Source organism: Haliaeetus leucocephalus, unplaced genomic scaffold, assembly GCF_000737465.1.
Source record: "Haliaeetus leucocephalus isolate CR32 unplaced genomic scaffold, Haliaeetus_leucocephalus-4.0 Scaffold149, whole genome shotgun sequence".
Lineage (NCBI taxonomy): Eukaryota > Metazoa > Chordata > Aves > Accipitriformes > Accipitridae > Haliaeetus > Haliaeetus leucocephalus.
Genome location: NW_010972585.1, coordinates 438,751 through 460,168, shown reverse-complemented (window position 1 = coordinate 460,168; position 21,418 = coordinate 438,751). Strand labels below are relative to the sequence as shown.

Sequence of the window (21,418 nt, the reverse complement as noted above, 5' to 3'; positions counted from 1 at the left end):
GCAGTTCTAAATTATTTCAGCCCACTTTCTCCTGAAGCAGCACCAGGGGCAGAGCGCACACCAGAGCTCAACTCTCAGCTCAGGAGTCGAGTCCTCCCTGCGAAGAAAACCACGTTGGAAATTCACCCTCTGCGACGTGGCAGCAGCTCACTCCCACCCGCGCCCTGAAGAGCCTCCGAAGAGGAACAGCCTCCTCTCCCTGCCGAGGGCACAGTCCTCGGGACACACGGGACCGGCGCTTTCCTCTGTCTCTGGGCTCTAACATTCCCTGTCTCAGTACTTGCACGGGTGCAAGGCTAGGCAATACCCAGTTACCACCAGTACAGCGCTTGTGAAAACAGTCTGTGGGGTTTTTCAGGTACACAAGGCTACCAAGAAGGGAAAGTAAACAGAAACATGTAAACTTGGTGCAGTTATGTGACAGCATGGACGGACAGTGGAAAGATGCTCAAGCTCAGCTTCAGACAGTTGGTCTAAAAACATGTAAGCTCCATGCTCACTCACAAGGGCCTAACTTCAGCGAGTACACTTCGAAAGAACAGAATTGTCTTGTTAATCAATCAAAAAAACCAAAACCAAACCAAAAACCCACAGAACAACCAACTCGTTTCCTTCTGTCTACACAATTTGAGATTCTTTGCATCTCATCTACGGAACTGCCTTATCTTCTATCCTGCTGTCAAATTAAGGCAATTACTCTTCTGCTATTGTTTATAATTGATAAGCAGTGATTGCATTTATAGTAAACAACATAGTGTAATTCAAAACTAATTAAAGACTGATCAATGGGATAAATTCATTACATTTTTTTTTTCCATTACGTGCTCAAAAAGAGAGCAGATAGGGAGTTGAAAGGCTTTTCTTCTGCTTCCAACTTGTGCTGTTCATACAAAACTAATGCAAGAGAATGAGTTTATCTGAATGCTGGTACAACTGCAAATTAAAATACCAAATGGTAAGGAATATTTTATATGGATGCTGCTAGACACAAGAATTGAATGAAGATAAGGAGACATTTTATAAAAAGATTTATTAAAAATAAGTTCTTTAAAGAGAAAAAGTGTGACGTATATACATTAAATTGTCAAAACCTTTATGGGGCTTATAATACAATGTATTCCAAACTGAACAAGACACATTCACTTCTTTTTTAAATATGTCATGCTTATTGGAACATAACAGCATATGAGAAGAGAAAAAACCCCAACATTTAACACACAACTATTGCAAGCAAAATCTTGAAATTGAGGACTACTTGCAAAGATGAAACTCAGTAATCAGCATGATGCTATTGTTAAATACAGACAGAACCCCAGAGTTTATGAATACAGTCTTCGGTTGACACAGTTTATCTGACAACTGCTAGCTTCCAATTAGTTCATTTCTACTGTGAATTAACAGATCTTAGCAAGTGGGTTTGTGTTCTACAAATGTAGAAGTATTTTGGGGACAACAAAATACCACCTAAAACCAGGTAAACAAATGTATGTTTTTCAGCTCTATTGCAGTAGATATCAAAGATTTCTTCTTAGGAAGAGAGTTACGCGATTGCTGGTTTTCTTCTTTCATTCCCCACATCTCTGACAGCCAGAACCACAAAAATAGTTTTTCTTAAAATTTTTTTTATTTTACAAGAGTGTTTCACACAAACAGTGACATGACAAATTAACACTTGATTCTGCATGCTTCAGATGACCTCAGCTTCTCATACTCAGAGGTCATATTTAGAACTATATCCTTTCAGTTGTATCTTCTGAAGATTTCCCATTTTTTATTGCATATATACAGCTAGCTGAGAACTGCAGTATTACAAATGTCTACCCATTCTTACAGCAGAATTCACTCTAGTCTCAGGTGTATGCAGGACTTGCATCTTTTGATCTTTGTAGCATCCTCTTTAGTCCCATAGTTTAATAAGACCATCCCAGCCACACGTAATGACTTTAGATGTTTCGTGTGGATGCCACACTGCACCGATACAGACTTTATCATGCGCTTTTAATCTGCTGTAGAGTTTTGTTGTCTTCCAGTCCCAGATGTTAAGTTTTCCATCTGCATCTCCAGATATCACATAGCTATATTAAGAGGATTAAAATAAAAGCTGTATCATGTGTGAAGACTGCTTGTATTATAATACTTCTACATTGAGCAATGGAAAAGAGCTTCACCCAGTGAGCTGCCTGTCTGACAATCTGCAAACATACCTACCAAAGAATTAGCATTCATTCTGTGCTCTAAAGCACGTAAGTCCTGCAGAAGGTGATTCATCAACTGCGAGGTAAATGTGCTAAGCAATGTGATTATACCATACACTGTGTTACTGGAACTAAAGAGAATACATCAGCAAAAGAGAAAGTGTCAGAAGTTTCTCTAAAATTTATAGACACTTCTCTCCACTTTTTCCTCCAGTTTTGCTGACGTTATTCTCCGGTTTTTATAGTAATGAATAACTTGTGTACGAACAGTGGTAAATGTATGGGCACATTACTAAGCAAATTGGATGAAAAAGATGGTTCTCTGAAAAAATAAATTAGGACACCCACACCAGACCTGCAAATTGGGAAAACCTGTCAAGTCTGAATCCCAGGTATTCTGGACAAGTGCATATTGTGGGAACAGGCCCTGTACTGCAGACCATGCACAAAACCAGCCAGATGCAAGTCAGAAGTGGAAGCCTCCTGCGCTGTACCAGGGCCGGCTAAAACAAGGGGAGTCTCTGGATGGTTCAACAGCAGTGTAAATAATCTTTGCAGAATGGGGAATCTGGACTACATGGACTGTTTTCTAAATATTGCTCAGAGCAACCACTGAGTATAGCTTAGTCCTATCAAATGACAAGAGTAAACTTTCCGTTCTGCTGCTTGGCTAGAGAGCTCTGATGCTGAGTTAATAGGATGGTTGTGCATCAATGAATGTTGCAGAGGATTCAAAAAGAAATTTAGCATCTGTGCCAGCAAGTTTTAGGATGAAGCTCATTCACACAAAAACTTACCTCATGTCAGGTGAAAAATCCACTTGACAAGCGTAGCCAGCTACCATGTGACCTTTGAAAATTTTCTTTTTGTTTAATCTGAATCTGTTCTGAGCTCCAAAAATCAGAATTTGGTTATCCATCGACTGGCAAGCCAACCATTTCCCTACAAGTGCAATAAATAAAGGTGGTATCAGAGTGCTGCACCTGAAAAAACAGACTTAAAACATTCCAGTTAAGATATTTTTATAACTTTTCTTGCACTATCTTAATCCAGATTTTCATTATGTATCAGGGTTCTAGGTAGCAGCTGATATTGCTTCTGCCTGGTACAACTGCCAAGAGGCAAAACCTTACGTTTGACAGGATTTGGGATGCCTATTACTACAAAATGCACTCAGGACTCTAGAAAAGCTCTGCCTGTTACAAAAATGTGCTCCATCAACCCCACTGACTCACTGGTAAGTTTTTAAGCTACTGAGTAAGCTTGCTGGTGCACACAATCAAGTAATTCAGATGAGGGGAAAAAAACCCCATCTAGCTGCAATCTATTTTGATTACCTGTTTTGTGGGTACTCTAAGATGGTCACCTCTTATTTTCTTTATGGGAAAAACAGGTCTAAGGTAAGAGGAGTCTGAAAATCCTTATGTTTTTCCAACTATTTAGTATTCTCTGCCCTAATGGAATGCAATTTAATAGATACTTTAGTGAAAGAAAAAACCCCAGGCTTTTCTAATCTTAACTCTACCTCATTTTGCATCTTGGCAGTGCATTAACTCCTGCCTGAGAATCCAGTGAAGATGATGTGCTACAGAACACCATAGAAGAGACACTTCTGTCCTGAACCCTGCATACTGTCACTGTCTTTCCAGTGTTTCACACAAACAGTGATAACATAAAATGTGCTGACTTGACTGTAAATCTGGCACACTTCCAGCTACTAGCTTGGAATTTGAGGATTTTCTTCAGCCTCTCAAAGAAACAAATCAAGTGTATACCCCAAGCATGTTACTCTCCTCTTCTACTTTTTAAAAGGTCTGTCTCCTGCATCACTCAGGAGGAAAAATTTAATTGATGAGATTCATAAATCGGTGCCCCTAAGCAGAAAAGTTCCAGATCTGTAAAACTCTCAATTTACTTTTCTTTAAAGGACTCATTTAACTCCAAAATGATGCATGATGTTTCTGGTACAATCTGTAGCATTACTATTCCGAAAGAACTTGTTTTGTGTAATATTGGATGACTGCACGTCGAGATAATGTTAGTTAATGTGACAGGTGATGTCTTGAGCTGAAAAGATGATTACTTCATTCCTAACATCATTTACTGTCTCATCTCAGAAATCAAACACTCAAATGCTGGCCAGCCAGAACTGGAAAAAGAATGAGAAATCCAGTATTTCAATATGGAAGAATGAGATGAACTGAAAAACTGGATGGGAATACAGCAAGTTGTGCAATTTCAGAAACAGGGGTTGAAAAAGGCCAGCATGGGAAGCTAACATTTTTAAATGTCTTTTTCCAGAACCTTCCCTTTTATTTTAGAAACCCACTTCTATTGTTAAGAATAAAATATTTATACTGCAAAGCAAATACAATTTGATGCTGATAGCTGGCTTAAAATGTTAGCTGTGCAACAAGGTGATCTACCACTACTCAGCATAATGAGACTGTTAACTGTAAATCTGGCAACACTTCAATAATATTGACACTAAAGCTATTTAATTTTGGCCAAAAGAGATAACAGAGATTTTGACCTGTTAGAAGGATTTTCACTGATTACTGGAGGCACTAAACCTTTATCCTCCTTCAGTTTGATTCTAATTGAAGAACATGAACACCAGTGAAACATTAACATACAGAAACACTGAGATAATTTGGGATTTCTCTTATGCAAGAGTTATTTGGGCTATATTTGGAACAGAAAGGAACAGCATTAACAGGATCACGTACAACATCAGTTTCTGCTTTAACAGTGGCACCACAAGGACTGCTGAACTTGCTTAGTACTTTGCAGCCATTGTCAGTTCCCACCATTGTTTGTCTTAATATTTTAAATACAGCAAAGAGCACATCGTAGCTCTGTAAAAAGAAAGAGTCCTTTTGCCCTGTCTGGATGAAGGTCTAAATTTAAATTGATACACGTATCCTGATATAACCCCTCATTTTGACATACTTGTTCTTCTTAAGACTCTTAAATCAAAACCAGATCCAGCCAAATCTTGGAATAAACTGATAAACACACTGATTTGGGGGGAGGGGTAGCATGGGGTGACAGGCGGATGCAACATGGCAACATTACAGAGATATAATCAGTAAGACATGCCTATGTAAACTAGGCCTAAGAAGGCAGTAAAGTGTTAACCTACCATTTGGAGACAAAGTCACGGCTGGCATCGAATGCATACTTGGCTCAGCTATGTACTTGAAGTCTACAGGAATGTCCCTGCAAAAGGAAGAAGTATGTGTTTTCTGAAGACATGGAGATGTTCCAAAGGGTTGCCTCCAGTCAGCTGATGTACTCAGCCACTGAACCATGGAGAGTGTATGGTGGTGTCCAAAGGAAGAATGTGCAAAAGCTCAAAAATATTGTGAATGCCCACCTAGAGAGCTCCAGCTGTGGAGCCATCTACAGGATAACCTCTGATAGAGTGAATTTACCCCAATCAAATGGCCTAGAGTCTAAAGCAGGATTATAATTCCAACTGTTAAGAGTAAAACTGTAACAAAAGATACACTATTGCCTCCAGTTTAATGGCAGCTTTTACAAAATTCTTATATAGGTACCAAGAATAGACTGATACATGCAAATATCTTATTCGAATGTCTTACTGACTTGAGTTTTAACTAGAATATTTCTGCTTTTTTTTTTTTTTTTTTTAAATAAAGGAAAGGAAAACAGGAGTCTCTCTCTCATCTCTCTAACAATGCCCTTTTCCTCCTGATTTCCCCAAATGGGATGCCAACCAATTCCAAATGTCCACAGTTGAACTGAACTGTGAACTCGCTGGTCTCAACTGCATACAGGAATGTGCCAGTGTATTTTAAGAACATACACTGTCCTGTACAAAGGCCTAGGGAACAACCAAGTACAGTCTAATCCTTACTCAACAGAACTGTCATTTGGTTTTGACTATATAAATTGAATTACTAACGGTCCGTGCATATTCACAGTATTCTTCATACCCTACACTAGATAACTGGTAAAAAGGGAAGGCATGCACGTCTTTCTCATTAAGCAAAAGAAATTTCCAGCAGAAAATAGATTTGATTAATGTATTCAGCAGAAAACACATGCAAAATGTTCTGTAGCAACATTAATTAATACAAAGGGGATGGTTATGACTTCATTGTCTAATTCACACACGAGAAGGGCTGCTGAGACACTATTGGAACAGAGAGCGTGGGTGGCTGCCTTGTACTAGCTGACCGAGCCTTGCTGGATGGCAATGCTGTTGACATTAGCAAGGTAATTACTCTACAATAAAATAGAATTGTAAGTTATTTCCCGTCATCTTGTGTTAAGCAACATGCACATGGGCAGCAGGGTGAGAAGCTGCTCTGTTGTCAGGAAGCAACACAAACGCTCCTGTGAGATAAACGTTAAAATCATTTACCCCTCAGCAAGAAGGGCAACCTACTTAATACACTGTGGATACCAGCATGCACAGGAATAACTGGCTCCCAAGCAGGCAGACCTAAGACTACTGTCGGACAGTAAATCTGTAAAGGAATAGCAACAAAAAGCCCACATAATCTCTGAGGCTGACCAACATGACAGCACAGGAGGTGCAGCCCCCCTGTGCCCCATCCTGTCCTTTGCATCAGTACCCAAACAGCTTCAAACCCCACCTGCAACAGGACCCAAGGTCGTTGCTGCAGTAAGGCCAGATCCTGATCAGCTCCCACCATCCAACACTGCCTGAGCCCACCAGTCATCTGGAGTCCTCAGTGCCAGATAAAAGCAATCCCACTGGAAGCCCCATTAAAAAAAACAGTCTCACCACAGAAGATGCATCTCCAATGCTGAATTGTACTGCAGTAAGAAATTTAAATGCAGCGCAGGTTGTCCTGCCTTCTCTCCCTTTACAAATGAAGGCAGGCTCATCTACTGGAATTTATTCAAGACAGCTCTGCTTTATGTTGAAACCTACCAGACACGCTTAGGACAGCTGCAGGATACGCTGCATTAAACTACTAGGCAAAATAGAGATACATTTATGTTTCACATTTGCTTCCAGTCAAATTGCTAAATTAGTAATGTCAGCCTGCTCCCCTAAAAAACCAAAAAAACTTTAAAAGATGCTGTCATGGTTGCCTGACCTCAACACTCATGTGATATATTGTTTGTTCAAATTTTTAAATGTAAAGATCTTCAAGTCCTTTCCCCACTTCATAGCATTTCTAAGGCTGAAAAGTTTTAAATATCAAAAGTAGTATCTGCTAGCCAAGATTTAGGAACGTGATACTCTGGGGTTCTAATACAACTTCTTCCCCAACCAGGAGAGAAAAAAAATCCTTTTAAAGAAAGAAGGGGTATGGGGGAGGTGGGAGGAACCAAACCACAAACCCCAAATGCAACCCAACCCAGTTTTGGGATCTACACATCACGAAGAGCTGTCTCCAGAGACTATGGTATCTTTACCAGGAACGATGGAGAGAAAAGGCCAGTTGAGGGGTATAGCTTTACAGAGATGACGAACCTCTTAAGCCTCTCAGGATAATAACTAAGCTACCACTGTATAGTTCTTGCTTTGCTAGATGACTTGAAAGTAAAAGGAAATAGAAGCTTCCAAGGCCAATTGCCCAAATCATTTCACTGTTTATCCAAGTAGGACCAGATGCGTATGAAACGGGCAAAAACTAAATAACATTTTGCATTTCTAGAAGAAAGAACACAGAATATGATACCCATGCCAACTTTAATGTCCCTGCTGTAACACAATCACATGAAATGCGAAAGCAGACAAATTTTAAAGTACTCCCATTAAGATTCCTAAAGAAACCATTTAATCTGCAAGAGTCTGTGCTATACTTGCAGTCTGAACTTTCAGCAACCAACTGCAACCCAGTGTACAGCACAGTGAAATGTATGCATGGGATAAACTCTTGGGGAAAGGAGATTTAAATTCTCAGGGGAGAAGTTCCTCACTGTGATGAAGTCTGACATGGCATCCCATTACCAGCCCTGGCCAAGTCAAAGTGTTTACAAAACATACTAGAAAATTCCTCCAGACAATTGAAGCTAAGCAATTAGACCAGCTTTAATTACTGGCTTTTAAGGCCATACTCAGGTCGTAATTACTTCTGCTTTGTTTCTGTAGGATACTGAAGAAATATTGTGCTGAAGAACATACGAAGAAACATGCCAAAAGGTGCAGTAACCAAATCACCCTAAGTTGCAAATAATTTTCCTTATGAACTTAGGAGAAAAGGGTTTGAGGTGCAGCATGAAATAATTTACCATGGAGGTTTTCAAGCTCTAAAAGCTTCTGTAGTGAATATATTAACTTAGTTTTAATTGCCTTGTAAAAATCTGGATCTTGAAATTAAAGGAACATGCCTACAGACCCATTAACATATATTATGGCAGGTTGTGGAGAAAGGTTTTTGAGTCGTGTCTAGGCAGACAGCATTATATTTGCTTTTTATAAAACCAAAACATTTGCTTTTTATAAAACAAAAAAAATTGCCAACGACTGTATTACAGAATATTGCCTACAGTTGAGTTCCCCATTATCTGACCAAGGGAGCTCTTTCTTCAGTGTGCAGCAAGCTCAGTACATATTTTTGCTTCAGAAGGAAAAAACTTCTGCTACTGGAACAATCAGGTTGCGATGTTCCCATGCCAGAACCTTTTTGCCTTTCCTGCTCTTCCCCACAGAGTGACTAAATCCACCCACTTCGCTATTTATTTCAGCCATCAACACAAAGCTCACAAAACAAGGGCAATCCAATCTCAAGGAAGTAACAGATTTGTGCAAGTGAGATCACCCTCCCACTTGCCAGAGAGGAGACATTCCTTAGCAGATACAATATTGTACAGATTTTTCTTTAAGGAGCTCAGTAAATGCATGGGTCTAATTATGAAGTACTGACAGAGGCTCTCTTGGAGTGACATATGGTGACAGCATTGCATGTCTAGCCTAAGCCTGGGTTCCCAGACTTTGGTCATTACCACCGCTGCTACTGGCAATGATAGCAGCCGATCACAGACATGCTGAGGGTTTTGTTGGCTGCTTGGGTAACACTCAAATACCACAGATTGGAGTCTCTTGCCTAGGTTTAAAAAAAAAAAAAAAAAGGCAAGCTAGGAAGGAACTGATTAGTCATAGAGCTGTCAAACTAGTGTCCGTATTGTGCAACAGCTTTGCATGTGTGAACAGCAAAAGGAAATGGATACCTAAAGATATGGGAGTGATTATTTCAAAAAGAAATTTGAAGTTCTAGAGAAATCTTAAAAGTCCTAAGCTGAAAATCTTAGTACCTAGAACCTTGTGGAAAACATTTCAGATAGGAGAGATTTGTTTTCTCCCCAGATATGTTAAAAATTGGAAGCCATTTAAAATGATGTTTCTTATGAGTTTTTCTTGGATGGACTTTCACTTTTCTGTCATCTATTGTATTCATACTATGTGTATCAATGATTGCCAAAAAACCCAGACTACCAGAAAACCAGAAATGAAGCTACACTCAACCAGTTATTTCATACATGGGCCAAATACTATATAATACTATGCACATCCAAGTTCAAAGCATTCAAAACTGACACACACTAATGTAACAGAGCAGACATTTCTTTAAAAGGTTAATTTAAGGGCCAATACACCCCCAGGGAAAGGAGAGAGAACAGAGATCACTAATAGAGTGCAGCGTGCTTCAGGCTGACAGGACTGTCTTATGCTTTCTTTGGGGGAAGAGGAAATCTATGAAGCTTCTCAAGCATTAAGCCAGAATAGGGTTTTAAAGCTAGCTCTTCCTCAGCTAGCTAGAGCTCAGTACACTCCAGTGTCTTATGTGCTATGTATACTTTTAAAAATAAACTCTCTTTGCAGTTTGCTCATAATATACTTTAGGTTAAAATTCAAAATTTTTAAACTTACCATTCCCAGACTCTTAAACTCTTGTCATCAGATGTACTCACAAACCTTCTATTTTCATCCACAAACACAATGGTGTTGACAGCTCCCAAATGCCTATCGTATTCCTGCACAATCTCACCACTTCGAATATCCCACTACAAATAAAAAAGTCAGGATAAGACCTTGTTTTTTACTAAATATCAGAATTCTTAGAGGAAGAGATATTAAGTAGACATACCTGCACAATTTTCTTGTCTGACATTCCTGCAACAAAGAGATTTTGTTTATCTTCGTCAGGATTGAACTTGACACAATAAGGAACCTTCCTGTTTGTGAATCTTGAAATACATTGCCCTGCAACAGAAAAGCCATTCATAGTGCATCAGGTTGGAAGTTCTATGGGCTGATTAGCTCTTTGTAGATTGTGATAAAACCTATTTGTTTTACTTTTACTTTACTAACAGCAGAAAATACTTATTTTAAAGCTCTTGAGAGAATTAGAGGGTAGAATTTACCCTGCTCTTTGATTAGACCTTCTTTCACGTTTGTATGCACACACCTGTATGAACACATACACATACAAACTGTTCTGTACCTTACTACAGCTTTCCAAACAATATAACTGCTCAGTACCCTGTATGTCATCAGGGCATATCAAGGACATCAGGACTGGTCAGGATATCACAAGCTGACCACTGTCTTTGCAAACCATCACCTCCTTAGGATCAAAGGTCTTCTCTACAAGAGACTTAAACTGAGGCAAGAATTCCTCAATCCTAAGTCTAGGAAAGGATAACAGTAATCCAACTGCAAAACAAACCACTGACCTCCTCTCATAGCCTCAGCCATAAGTACCCTGACTGCATGTTATCTGTAACTTACAGGAGTTTGTTTTAATCCAAAAGCTCAATATGTTTTTCAGGTGTCTAAATAACTGAGTTCAAACTCAAGACTGGAGAATTTGACTTATACCTTTCTGGCTGTCACCTGTATAAGACTAGTGGCACTGCTAGCCAAGAAAGCTAATGTCTTTTTCAAACATGGAAACTTCCTATCTTAGGAATGGACTTAAGTTTAAAAGAATATTGACAAAAATCTATCTATCTTTTTAGCTTAAGAAACTATTTGGAGCAGAATCTCCCAGGCAGTTCTGTGAGAGCATTAGACCTACCCTCCAGCTCCCTATACCAGTAGCTCAGTTTCCACCACCTTTTCTTATTTGGAGTGCTCTTCAAGTTCAAGTTAACCGAAAAATAAAGTGAAATAATTCTTCTAAATTAAGCATATTTAGGTCAAAACTGTGATTTCATTACTTAATTTCATGCCTGTAAATGTAAACATGCAATTAACTGATTTGGTAAATTTTGACTTTCTGCTGAAAATTGTTCTAACATTACAAGTAACTATCAAACTTCTCAAATAAAAAGGTATATGAAATACAGATATATAAGCAGTGTCAATTGCACCACTACAGCTAACAAAATGTTTAGGAAAAAAAGACTATTCATCCTGTAATAAAAGCCTAAACACTGAAGTACAGATGATATTAAGGATAATTGGAAACAACCCAACTGATAATATATCTTGACATTTACTATCAATTAAACACAGTGCCAAATAACAGTGTCTACAAATACAAGCCTACCTGTTTCAGTGTCCCAAAGTTTAAGATAGCGGTCGTATGCAGCACTAAGAAACCGAGTGCCAGCATTATTAAAACAGATGTCTCGAACAGCTTTACTATGTCCTATAAGACAGAAAAAAAATGCAATGATAGACTTTTATCTACTCATGCTCAGAATTAATGTTTTTTTTTAAACATTATTCAAGTTAAATCATCTTTCATAAATTGATATATAAGCAGAACTTTAAGTACTATTGGCTTCAAAGATTGTTCTGGTCACAGTTAAGAGCTGCAAGAAAAGTTTAAAACACTATAATAAATGTCAACATCTAACGAAGAAGAGGAGAGACAAACACTACAGGAGATACACTTACAGGAGAAACATTTCTAATTATGAAACAGGTACAAAATATGGGAAATATTAGATCAGAAAATTAAGAATGCTTTCATCTGGTGTTAACCTTGCTACCCCTCAACCCCAATAGTTTCATCTGTCCACTGCATCAGACTTGTAGGAGATCTCTTTAGTTAAAATATTGGCACAGTAACTTAAATATAGCAAAATAGCAGGTGAATCTGGTTGGTAATAAGGACCTTTTGAGAAAAACAGTCAAACTGTTCAGAAAGAGCAGTCTATTGAGAGGATCTTTTTTGAGCGAGCAGCTTCATCACGCTGCTGTCATAAGAAATATTAGGTGCAAAAAGACTTCTTTGTTGTTACTCAACATATATTCACTCAGTGTTCTAGAAATGTTCCCATTTCAAAAGGAGAATCAGCTACTTTCGTTCTGCATTCAAAGCTGCTAAGAAGTATGTATTTCTCTCTCAGCTATCTGCTTTAAAAATCACCTGTTACATGAACAGACAGCACCTGAACCAAAAAAAAAAAAAAAAAAAATTTGCCATGCTTTTGCACTAGAAACTCAGCACAGAAGACACCACCTATTTAAGGTGGGATCATCAGACCATGAGATGCCCTCACTGCATAAAAACAGAGGGCTGCTGTTCTCAACATGAAGATGGGGCAATTTATTTTCACAATTTTGCCTTTGGAAAGGAGTCTCGCATAAAGTATTGATGACTGCAGTACACTAATATTTTGTTTTAAGGGTTGTAAGGTGTTATACATCAACATTAAATTGCTTGGAATAATGACAAAGGTTGACTAAAAACTTGCACCTTTTTCAATTCTTATTGCCAAAATCATACTGAATACTGTTTGCCTTGGATGCCTACAAGTCTTCTCTATGATAAATTAATAAGCTAACCTAAATCATATCCTTCCATGAAGTTGTTTTAAATATACATCAGGGTTTTTTTTTAAAAAAAAGACTTATTACCAATAAATGTTCGTAGACATCTTCGATCACCATATACTTCCCACAGCTTGGAAAAAAAAGAAGGAGGAGGAGGAAAAGATGTCAGTTGTTAAACAATAATGATGCTGAAATTAAGCGCAAACATATATGGCAACATCTTTTAAGAAATTAATTACAAACATATGATATCTACTGATTAATCACGACTATCTACCCAGACATTCACAAGAATGCTCTATCACCTTCTTGTTAGCAAAACCCCCTTAAAGTAACTAAAACCTCCATACCATATTCCAACTTTAACGCCCTAGGGTTTTTCTAGTATAAAAAAGAAAAAATTATCAACTTCCCAATATGCTGTATGCTGGAATAAAATGAGATTAGTTCAAGACCACAAATGCTACAGCAAAACACTTCAGCAGAAACCTATTGCTAGTAGTAAAACCAGGCTTCACAGAAAATGAATTAACAAAGGCAATAACCTGAGGAACTTGTGACCTTCTATTATGAAATGATTAACACTGTTCTAACACCCAGTCTTGTGTATTATTTTTATCTTTGTTCCAATGAATTTGTAATTTAAAAATCAAGTGAGAAAAATAAAACTAACACAGACGAAAAGTATTTGGCAGAAGTACAAAATATTTAAGTAGTCTAAAATGCATTGTCTGCATTCAATGATGGTATAAAATATACACATGAAAACAGAAAAATAACTCACCTTAATTTTGCAATCCATAGAGCAAGACAACAGTATATGCCCAGAGAGAGGAAACAATCTAACTGCACTGACACCCTGTAAATAAGGACAAAATTAAACAGTAAGTGGAGCATCTAGATGTTTCCTCAGTTCACTTGCCCTCTTTTCTGAGCAAAAAGCTAAAGCTTATCTTCATAAAACATACAGACACTGTATCTTGAAAGGAAATAACCTACCCACATTCCATTTTAGAAACAGTGATGCATTTCGAACAATTGTTATTGGCAACAAATTGATTCACTTCAACAGCTGTATATGTACCCTCCTTCAACACTCACACCATTACTGTGGTAAACACAGCAAAGAAATACAAACTATGGCTTTGAGTGACTGTTTCTGTATAACAAGCCTTTTCTACTGGGGCAGATGAGGAATTTTTCCACAAAAAAAGTTTTTGGCTGGCTCCATTTCTCACATGTATTACCAGTGGCTTCTACCCACTGAACTCAGACTCCCTGGGCACAGCATCTTCCCATCTATCTGTATTTCAGGTACTCCTTCCAGAGGAAGTCCAAAGAACCACCAAATACTCATGGTCTGATGTCCCTTCTTTCCATTTCACGCCAATTACTCTATTCATATACCATTCAGTTCCTCCCACCCCTACTTGGAGTTGGGTGCTTTATCCTCTTTATTATTTACTTATATCCCCCAGCTTTTCTAGGTTTGTCAGCCCATTTTTCTTTTGCTTCTCTCATCAATATTGTTATTCATCTTGTTTGAAGGAAAAAGCTACTTTACACATCAGTCCGTTCTAACAGGATAATAGGCAGAGGCATGACTAGGGCTTTGGGGAGGACGTGTTATTCTGGAAAGCACCGATAGTTGCAGCTACAAGCTCTTTGATGCAGCAATCACTAAAGAAGAGTTTAGAGCTGTGACTCAGCTAAAAAAGGGTAAAAGCTAGAAGTGTTCACTGTGTCTTCCTTTCTTCCATTCTTCAGATATCATTAAGGTGCTGTCCAATGCAGCACAACATATTCCCTCAAGCAATACTGAAAATTAGAGACAAAAGAAGCAGCAAATTGAGTATAAGCTTTACAAACCTGATCAGTGAAACACTTTTTAATACCAAAGGTATGTATATAGTTATGAGCTCTGGCACAAGAAGAAACTGTAGATGTTAAGTAGCATCAAAGAAAACTCTCTCAAGGTAATAGCTGTATTTGGGAAACCTGTAATGCTGGTGCATTATAATCACAAAACCTACATAACTTTTCATAAGCTTGATATGAAATAGCCCTTAAGTACTTTTACTGTTTAAAAAACCCAAAAACCAAACCCAAAACATTTTCAGGGATGTCTAGAATTAGTCTTACTCTTATTCATGTAGTAGTTTAGGAAATAACTCCAAATCCCACCGAAGTCACTGAATAATATTTGTCTCTTTAAAGGAAGTCAGGAAGCCACTATGTTAATGAAAAAGTGTATGCAGAATGCCAACCAACTACATGCATGATGTGGTAAAGATGAAAATACTCCTTCCTTCTACTGATATTTCAGTTATAGAAGTTACTAGCTTCAGACACAAAGTGCAGTGGGTTTTTATGATGCATGCTCACAAACATGACTTCCTACCTTTGTATGTCCAGACCACACATGGATTTGTTTCTTTGGAAGATAGCACTTCTCAGGCGGCACTGTAGAGCGGAGATTAACTCCAACATCTTGAGGAACATGAAGATAAGATCTCCCCTGATAGTCATACATTTCCTTAACTGAAAGGTAAATACAGAACTGTGAGAATCCAAGAGCCCTGTATTTAAGAGGTTCTAATCTTCAAAAGGCTCAACAGCCACACACAGTTACGGTTTTTCTCAACACAGCTGCTCTGCTATGAGGAGGGGGTGGGGGTGGCAGGGAGAGGGGGAAGAAAAGCCCACTTCATAGGATACAGATGTGGAATCTTATTTGACATCAGTTAAGCTCAAATTAAGTCATTTCAGCAAAGCCTACTTGGAACCTGATAACCTGAACATTAACACCATCTCCCACCTACACATCTTACTCATCATCAAACAGCAAGATCCAGCCAACAAGGGTTTGCTTACACTAACTCTAGACGGATTATAATGTGCAACCCTAACCCCGGCATTTGCTTGCAATTTGCATTCTGTGCTGTGTCAGTCACGTCAACAGAATTACAAATCAGAGAAAAAAAAAGATCTATTTGGGCAGTGTGAACTAATAGTAGTCAGCAGCAGCTAAAACCTGCTCTTTAACTAGATTTAAGAAGTGATTGGACAGTCAGATGTGCAGGGATGCATTGAGCATGGAAATGGATATTTCAGAGTAGACCTGTGTTGGATAGCCATGACATTAAGCTGTGCACCGACTAAATTAATTTCTCAGTTTCTGGGATATTGTCATAGCAGTTTTGGTTGCACAAGTGACCTCCTGCACAGTATCAATGTTTACACATGTCTACAAAGTGGCATATTTCCAGAATGTTTGTGTCCGAGAAGATTAAACTTTAATCTTGTAAGGTGTTTCACTGTGAAACTTCAGGCAGAGACCATGAAAAGTTGGATACAAAATAATTATTCTAAAGGAGGCTCAAGGGCTAAAATTTCAGGTTTGTTATGCTTGTCACTGTTCAATAAATATTGTCACGATCTACTACATATGAACAGAATGAAGTACTAATGTCAGCAGCGCATATCTCATAGCCCCTTCTTCCTTAATGCATGTAAGAAAGGATGCTCCATCTTGTGTGTATGAGCCTGGCTGTAGAAAGTGGTAAACAGACTCAGTTTACCTAACTGTGCCAAGCAATATAAGGCAGGACTATTTTGCATGCAGAGACTTGAAGTAACAGTTTCCAAAAATCACTTAATTTTACTTACTTACCAAACCATCTTCTCTGAAGGTACCACATGCTATAGGCTTCCATTGGGTAATTATTTGATATACAATTATTCATAGTATGACAGCAAGAACATTTACATTAAGAACTGAGGAAGTATAAAGTCCAAGTGATTTTCTAAATTGTATGTAAGCCGTAACTCAAAGCACTACCTGCTGATGAAAGTACTGACACATAAAACTGCAGTAATTCTGAAGCTGAAACTAAGCCAAACTCATAACTTTAAAATGTCTGCTCTGGAAAACAGGAAAGGGATATGTGCGTCTGGTAACATTAACAATAAATAAATAAAACCAGTATCCTGAAAGATGACATTTCCACACTACTCTTCACAGTATGAAGTGGAATTAATCCAAGTTTATCTCTTTCCCTGTCCTTTATGCTTATGCCTGTGAGCGCTATTATCTCTAATACAGAAACATCAAGGTGCCTCAGCAAAACTGCTGAGGCTGTCTGCCATCCTTACTAATTAACACAGCAGGCAAGAAAACACAGTGAACAAGAAAATGAGAACAGGCAGGAAGATGCCATTACCATGTAATATAGTCTTCTCCTCTCCAGGTTTATCATCTTCTAGTTTTCCTCTCTTCTGCCTCTTGGCTGTTATTTCATCTAACTCTTTCTGTTCTTCCTGGAAAAATAAAACATGATCTTTTAAAAATTCAGCGTTCACATGTACTTAACAAAATCCAGAACTGTACTACCATTTACTTACTATTAAGAACACATTTATTTGCTAAATGAGGTTAGAAATATTTCTAAGCATCAATAAAGAGAATACCTTCATGAAAACTAGAATAGTTTGAAAAGCTATGTACACTGAAAAGAATTAAATATTATCTTTTTATTCATAGACTACAGCTAAGCATCACTGACTGAACAAGAAGGATGTTTGCTGGTTGGAGGGTTGGGGGGGGTGTGTTATTGTTTTTTTTTGTTCGGCTGTTTTTTTTTTCTTTTTTAAACAGGTTTTACTTTCAGTTATTTTCATGCTGCTTCTGTTTATAAACGTCTTTTAATCAGACTCTACAGACTACACACAGATACAATGAATTTTATTTCCAAACAGTCTTGCAAATAATTGAATGCAGAATATTTGGAACACCTTATTTGGATATATTACCTGAAATGTTTCTATCACCCTAAAACATAGCATGGAATTTCTGCTTGGACAAACTACTAGTGCAGCTTGATCTCTGTTAAAACCACTGCAATATACTAATGATTTGTATCTATTGTGTTTAAGTAGTACTTACTTCTGATGGTTTGGCTACTTCTTTTTCATCGACATACTTTGCCCATGGTCCCAGAAAACCATCAATATTAGATGCATCATTCTCCTTGAATTTCTTCCTTTTTTCAATTTTCCTTTGTCCCGTTTCAAACACCGTTAACCCTGAACAAGGAAACAATACACTGCCTAGTTGCTAACACAAAATACAACATCACAGATCACACCATAGTCAGTTTAAAAGAAAAAACCACCACCACCACTCCTTCCAATATACATAGCAAAATGGAAAAAGTGTTTGAGCAAAATTGGCCAAAGCATTGCTAACTTTTCTCTATGAACACTGCTAACTATGTACAGTAACAGAAGAACCACTTAAACTGTGTGTCATGGTTTCTTAGAGGATTTAAGCATGGATGTTCCCATGCATTTTTAACAATAAGTCTGCAGACTGTATGAATACATCAATTTTCATACTTTAGATAGTGCAGTGTTTGAAAGTAAAGTCCTAACAATTGGCTTCTGATCCCCCTCCCCCCCTCTCAGTTCCCCCCAAAATGAAAATAAGAGGTCTCCCCAAACACCAACCACAACTGTGTATTTTAATTTAGTAAAAATTCATAGGATCATAGAATGGTTTAAGTTGGAAAGGACCTTTAAAGGTCATCTAGCCCAACCCTCTTGCAATGAGCAGGGACATCTTCATCTAGATCAGGTTGCTTGGAGCCCCATTCAGCCTGACCTTGCATGCTTCCAGGGATGGGGCATCCACCACCTCTCTGGGCAACCTGGGACAGTGTCTCACCACCCTCATTGTAAAAAATTCCTTCCTTATATCTAGTCTGAATCTACCCTCTTTTAGCTTAAAACTATTACCCCTTGTCCTATTGCTACACACCCTATTAAAAAGTCTGTCCCCATTGACAGAGTCACCTACCTCCAACCACTATCTTTTTCTTTCATATAAGTGCTAGCTTTTCACAAATGCTGTGCCCTCAGAATTTGTCAAAACCATTAAATAATATCGATATGGGAGGAAAAAAAATCAAAAGTTAAAAGATGTTAAACTGATGACTTAAAAGTTTTTCAAAAGCTTGTATAAACAATTTTGTGCAATTTTCAAACAATGTTTTCCTACAGCATCAGTAATACTCATCTAGTGCAAAGGAGCCTAAAAGAACTTTGTATAAACAAGGGGAACAGGCTACGTAAAAATTGAAATAATGATCATATGAAGGAATTGTACATTAATCAAGTGTTTTCTGAAAATAAATTACTAAAATTCCATTATGAAAAGTTATTTTTTTTATTTTTAAAATGATTTAATCTCAGCCATTTCTGTCTAACATCTGTAGCTGCTATACCAAAATAAGTCTATTTTCTTTATCTTACTTTGGAAGGAAAGACTGAAATAACCTTGGATATATTCCGTGGAATAGGACACAGAAATAAAGAACCTTTGTATGCTCATGTGAATAAGATGTTAGAAAAAGACATGCAAGGGAAAGCATAACCATAAAGTTTACACAGGTTCAATTTTCCAATGCAAACAAGTCACTTTGAGTGTTAAATACCTTGTATCAAAGTATTAATTACAAACCCCATGCCTCCGGTAGGCAATCCTCCCAGTGGCATGCTATGCCTTTACCATTTGGCAACCTTCCAATGCTTTTTCTTTTCCAAATAACCCAAAGAGCTTAACTCTGGTAAGCAGAGATAACATGCGATTCCCAACAGGAGTGCTAGAGGTTGCATACAGAGTGATCAGTTCACTACTGAGTAGCACAGTTAAGGTGATTAGCCCAAGGTACTGGTATCCCAATGTAGACATATGACAATTTTAGCTGAGAGAATTTAAGAGGACCAAAAAGCTATTTCAAATATACAGATCAATTCTGTTCATGCAATGGCACGTGCTAGGTTCCAACTGCAAATTCTAATTTGAAATTTGACATAATAGCCTGAAATATTTGCTACTTCAAGAAAACAAAGCATTCCAGTATCTCTCTTCCCTCTTCACATTACAATTGCAACACATCTTTCTTTATTGTGTCTTTGGACATGGGTAAGTCTATCATAATTCCTTCCTTTGCCAATACCTATTCCATTTCCTAGTAAAGAAGAAATGGAAACAGTCATCAGTTGCAAGTCTGAATTAATTACCTTGATTTTTTTCAGCTTCTTCTACAGAACCAATGTATTTGGTAGCAACTTCAGGGTTATCTATAGAGGGATCTAATGCATAACCTAGAACAAGAGAAGAAATGCAATACTGTTATTTCAAGCTTTTTGGTTTTGTACAGCTTTTATTACTCTGCCCCCACCTACCCCCAGATCTCTTCCCGTTGGCTCTCAAGGAGCTAGGGATGAGGAAATGTTGATACTTTGAAATCCCATCCACTTTTCACTTGGCCTGAGATTACTACGAAGTATTACCATGAGGCCCTTGCGTATGCATTGCTGCCAAAATGCTTAAATTTGCACAAGATAGAGAAGCAAATAAATATAACGGGGCACAGTTAAGATAAGACAAGTCACAAAGGGAGGGTAGTCACAGGAAGCAAAGTCACAGAATCTTTCTGGTGGGAAGGGACCTCAGGAAGCCCCTGGCCCAACACCCTGCTCCAAGCGAGGTCAACACCGAATTCAGACCAGTTTGCTGTAAACACAAACATAAGATTTTGGAATGCCATGGCAACCTCTTCTTGTTGTAACATGGCATAAGGAAAAGACTAGCTCAAAATCTTATGTTAGTGACACGTGATTTTAAACAGATGCTGCTTTAGTTTGGGGCACTGTGCCTTGGTTGGCAAACCCAGTAAGTCACCCTGGAACCAGCCCGTTGCTGCTGGACACAGAGAGCCCGCCGGCTTCAGCAGCCCCCTGCCCTGCCCACCACCTCCGCTGGGTCGCCTCTGGCAGTGCTGGGGATGGCGGCAGCTGGAAGGAAGACGACAGAGATGGGGAAAAAATGAAAGCAAACGAAGTTTTCCAGGGCTTTGTGCATACTCTGTCTCCCCCAGAAGAAATCGTTTCATCCTCCTCCTGCCAGAGTTGGGAAAGCTTGTTGCTCCTTCAATGTGAAAGCAGTTGCTTTAACTAACGTGGATGGTAGCAGAAGCAGCAGCAATGGCCTTTGATTTTTAAAAGGATTAAGTATTCACATCTTCATTTCCTGATTACAACTATTGAGTCTCATTTAAGAAAACAGCAAATACTGCTGCATTTACTCCTACAAATAATTTATAAAATGTACCAGCATTTCATAGATATTCAGGATATTTACAATTTTTGATACTGAGGTTCTCATTTTAATATGCGTATTTTACAGTTTTTCTCCATTTCTCCTGAAAAGGATAGCATGATCCTACAAGAATAAGAGAGCCAAATAAAGTTCCCAAGGAACAGGTGCACTGAACAGTTACTGACCACCATGGCTTTTCTTTTGGGAAAGACTGCACCCTGGTGGACATATCACCAATTTTTATTAAATATTATTCAAGTGACAAAATGCCCCTTGACAACCCAATGAGAATTTCTCTGTACCAGGAAGGAAAAAAAGAAA

The 21,418-nt window shown here is 38.2% G+C and overlaps 1 protein-coding gene across 1 annotated transcript in view; it reads right to left on the bottom strand.

Moving 5' to 3' along the window:
• Window positions 1–1,210: 1,210 nt before the first annotated feature.
• Window positions 1,211–21,418, bottom strand: part of CDC40 (cell division cycle 40) — a 42,815-nt gene continuing 22,607 nt past the window's right edge. The window contains exons 7-18 of the mRNA XM_010561649.1: window positions 20,017–20,100; window positions 17,879–18,018; window positions 17,157–17,253; window positions 15,335–15,474; window positions 13,718–13,792; window positions 13,018–13,063; window positions 11,699–11,800; window positions 10,292–10,407; window positions 10,075–10,208; window positions 5,341–5,417; window positions 2,993–3,137; window positions 1,211–2,075 (exon numbers count right to left, since the gene is read on the bottom strand). Coding sequence (XP_010559951.1) covers window positions 1,898–2,075; window positions 2,993–3,137; window positions 5,341–5,417; window positions 10,075–10,208; window positions 10,292–10,407; window positions 11,699–11,800; window positions 13,018–13,063; window positions 13,718–13,792; window positions 15,335–15,474; window positions 17,157–17,253; window positions 17,879–18,018; window positions 20,017–20,100 — 1,334 coding nt within the window. The 3' untranslated portion in view covers window positions 1,211–1,897. The remainder of the gene's footprint in view (window positions 2,076–2,992; window positions 3,138–5,340; window positions 5,418–10,074; window positions 10,209–10,291; window positions 10,408–11,698; window positions 11,801–13,017; window positions 13,064–13,717; window positions 13,793–15,334; window positions 15,475–17,156; window positions 17,254–17,878; window positions 18,019–20,016; window positions 20,101–21,418) is intronic.